At 37.1% G+C, this 3108-nt stretch overlaps 1 protein-coding gene across 1 annotated transcript; it reads right to left on the bottom strand.

Moving 5' to 3' along the window:
• Positions 1–231: 231 nt before the first annotated feature.
• LOC107578967 (heat shock protein beta-7-like) lies at positions 232–3102 on the bottom strand. Its single transcript, XM_016264862.1, has 3 exons — positions 2870–3102; positions 1258–1391; positions 232–1174 (listed from the first exon to the last, which is right to left on the bottom strand). The coding sequence occupies exons 1-3, from the start codon at positions 3036–3038 to the stop codon at positions 995–997; spliced, it is 483 nt and encodes a 160-aa protein (XP_016120348.1). The 5' UTR covers positions 3039–3102; the 3' UTR covers positions 232–994.
• Positions 3103–3108: the final 6 nt, after the last annotated feature.

Raw genomic sequence — 3108 nt, 5'->3', positions numbered from 1 at the left:
ATTTGTACAGTGTCCCAACTTTTTTGGAATTGGGTTTGTATGTGGTACAACACAGTGACAGGTTGATGGATGACATGAAGCACAAAAATAGTATATGATAAGAGTGAATAATAACAGCCGACTCTATTTATAGAAGAAGTACTCAGAGACACAGAGTACCTGTCATTTGCTCATGATGTCCACTGTAATGGAAGTGGACATGACCCAAATCATTGACTCACAAGCTCAAAATACTCATCAAAGGTGTTCTGGTTTTATTCGGTTTTAAAACAGTGTTTTATTCACCCAACACAACATAGTTTTACAGTTAGAAAATATACCTTTTAATAACAATAACAATCAGTTCAATTAATAGGTTTCTGTTCTAATTGTTTGTCATACAATGAGCTCCAAATGTCTGAGACAACAAGACAAGTTTTTAAAAAAGTATAGTATTTGGTATTTTGGTATCCTTTTAATTTCATGACAGCAGTATTTGAGCTACATGAACTTCACAAGTTTGTTTAAAACCTGATGCTTATGTTCTCCAGTATGATTTAAATGACTCAAAGAGCATCTTGAACTTCAATTGAAGCAAGAACATCTGAGTGTTTGCAGAAAGAGCCACGTGATCAATGTAACAAATTTGATTAAGTTTAGTGACATCGAAATGCAGAATTTAAACCTTTCTTATTCATTTAAAGACATATTTTCCTTTCTTACTGTCAAAACCCTAAAATATTCTCTTTCTTTACAGATTTAAATTAGATTTTGACTCACAGATGTTCAATGTGGACCCCACTGTATATTGTAAGGTGATATGTATTTAGCAGGGAATTGACGTTAGCAGTGCATTTGTCTTAAATGTTTCGAATACATCTGACAGGATTAAGTTCCACTCAAGTCTAATGAGAAGAAATGAGAGAAGGTCATGGAGGAATGACAAAGCAGGACTAACCAACTATTATTAAGGTCATTTATCACAGAGAAACAGATACAGCAGGAGAGGAAAGATCTAAATTTTGATCTCTGTGCGGAACGTCTGTGCGTGCTCCAGTTTTGCAGTGTTTCTCTGTGCTTTTATAGTGAGAGTCCCATCAGCCCCTAAACATGACTTCACCGAGGTGGGGTCTACATCCTCTGGTAGCTGGCATTTATGAGTAAAAGTGTTCATCACTGTTCCATCAGTAGCAAGCTGTTGAATAAAATACATACATAGGGGAATGAATGATATTCTGAAAATTCATTTGGATTATGCAGAGGCCTGTGTCTGTTTACCTTTTCAGCATGAACTTCAATCTGATTGTTTGAGGTGGTGACAATCACATCCTCAGGTGAGAAGTCTCGGACATCCACTGTGAATTGATATGTGTCTCCCAGAGTCTTGATGTTTCCATCTGTTTCTGTTCTGTCTAAAGGGAAAAAAAATACAATCTAATATTATTATATGGCTCTCAGGATATCGCCAGCAACTCGCTCTCTCTTGTTTCATACAAACGCAACTGGTGCCCTCTTGTATCTCAATTATGTAGGCCTACTGTGTATAAAAAAAAACAGATGTTAGGGATCTATTAATTGGCCTATTGTAAATTGTTGCAGTGTTGTTACTAAGCGGATTGTTTTGTCGCCGACATTTTACAGGTTTGGTCACATGTACCATTGTTTGGCGAATTTTCACGGGCCAAATCCAATCATTTCAATGCAAATCCACACAAGCGGTAATTTTGCAAGTGCGAAAGATTTCCCCACACTGATTTTGCAGCAGGTTCAAGTTGGTAATGTGGATTTGCCACGTTTACTAACGTTAACAGAAAGCTGCTTGGTTTGAAAGTGACTTTGTTTGTCAGCTGTGCTTCATCGATTCGCTACACTATCAACTATGGACCTTAATGGACTACTTATTAATTAGTGAAAGGGTAAAATAATATACAGCCAAGCATATAGAATTGAATCAGATCAAATCAAAATTCCCCCCATGTATTTAGACATTATCAAAGACTACTTTAATATGGCTGATTTGTAGATTGTACCACAGATTATTGCTCTGTATATTCATACTTCCCATTAATTTCTATGGTGGTCATTTTGATGAGTGTAACTTATTTTTAAAGACCATTTAACCTTTTCTAATCATGTCCATGATTTGTGCGTATGTGTGTGTGTCATGTAGAAAGTGCCATAAAAGTCACCAAGGTTTGCAAAATTCTGATTGTCACAACACAAAACATTAGTTCTGATGAAGTCACAACATAAAATGTTTCTGTCTAAAATGGCCAAAGACCACCAGAGTTAATTAAATCTCATGCATATTACATCTCATGTACAAATGGGCATTCCTGTGCATTAATATCACTTTCTAATGATGTGCAAAAATGTGCCTTGGTGAATCTCAGACCAGCACTTCATATCCATATATATTACACTCAGCAACAGACCGCCCTTGCACTGTTAAATCATTCCCCAACAGTGAAGTCACAGCATTGGCTCTGGCCCAAAATATTCCCTAACCCTCTCTCTGCCTCCCAGGTGCCCTTGTATAGCACATTTGAACAATCTGTTGTGTTTACACATACTTCTACACATACCAGGATGCAACTGTGAATATAAAATACATCTGCCTTGACATACACATACCACACAGACAAACAGTCAAATGTCTTATGCAGTCTTGAAATGTATATATATAAATAAATGTTCAGGCCTCATGCAAAGTCAGTATCCACTATTTTATCTACAGTCATTGAAAGAGAAAAAAAATTTAATTAGAATGTGAATATAAACAGTACATTCGGATTCACACCCAAGACAAATAACAGTTTTTAACAAGCTGTTTATTTTACATTAGGCTGTACAGATCCATAAAGAACTGGAACCAGGCTTAATAACTCACTTGGAAATCCCAAAGCATCTTTTGGACACATGAAAGATCCAAAGTCCTCAGCGAAGAGTCCTCGGCTCTTCTCCATGTACGGGTTTGTTGAGGTTGAGGATGAAGATGAGGAGGATGTCTGGTGGAAACTGCGCTCCGATCGATAGGCAGAGGAGTTGGTCGCACTCATTAGTGTTTAGAAGGTTTCTTTGCCTCAAATCGATATCCAGTCAGAGCTTTGAAGTGATACAGTGAGCACC

The sequence above is a fragment of the Sinocyclocheilus grahami genome, unplaced genomic scaffold (assembly GCF_001515645.1).
Source record: "Sinocyclocheilus grahami isolate Dianchi unplaced genomic scaffold, SAMN03320097.WGS_v1.1 scaffold13211.1, whole genome shotgun sequence".
Lineage (NCBI taxonomy): Eukaryota > Metazoa > Chordata > Actinopteri > Cypriniformes > Cyprinidae > Sinocyclocheilus > Sinocyclocheilus grahami.
Note: the sequence above shows the minus strand (reverse complement) of the source record. Positions and strands in the feature narration are given on the sequence as shown.

Coding starts and splice junctions, on each gene's coding strand:
- LOC107578967 (XM_016264862.1), bottom strand. CDS start 3,038: ATGAGTGCGACCAACTCCTCTGCCTATCGATCGGAGCGCAGTTTCCAC. Junction 1,392..2,869: donor AGATGCTTTGGGATTTCCAA/GTGAGTTATTAA, acceptor TTTTCCCTTTAG/ACAGAACAGAAACAGATGGA. Junction 1,175..1,257: donor TTGAAGTTCATGCTGAAAAG/GTAAACAGACAC, acceptor TTTATTCAACAG/CTTGCTACTGATGGAACAGT.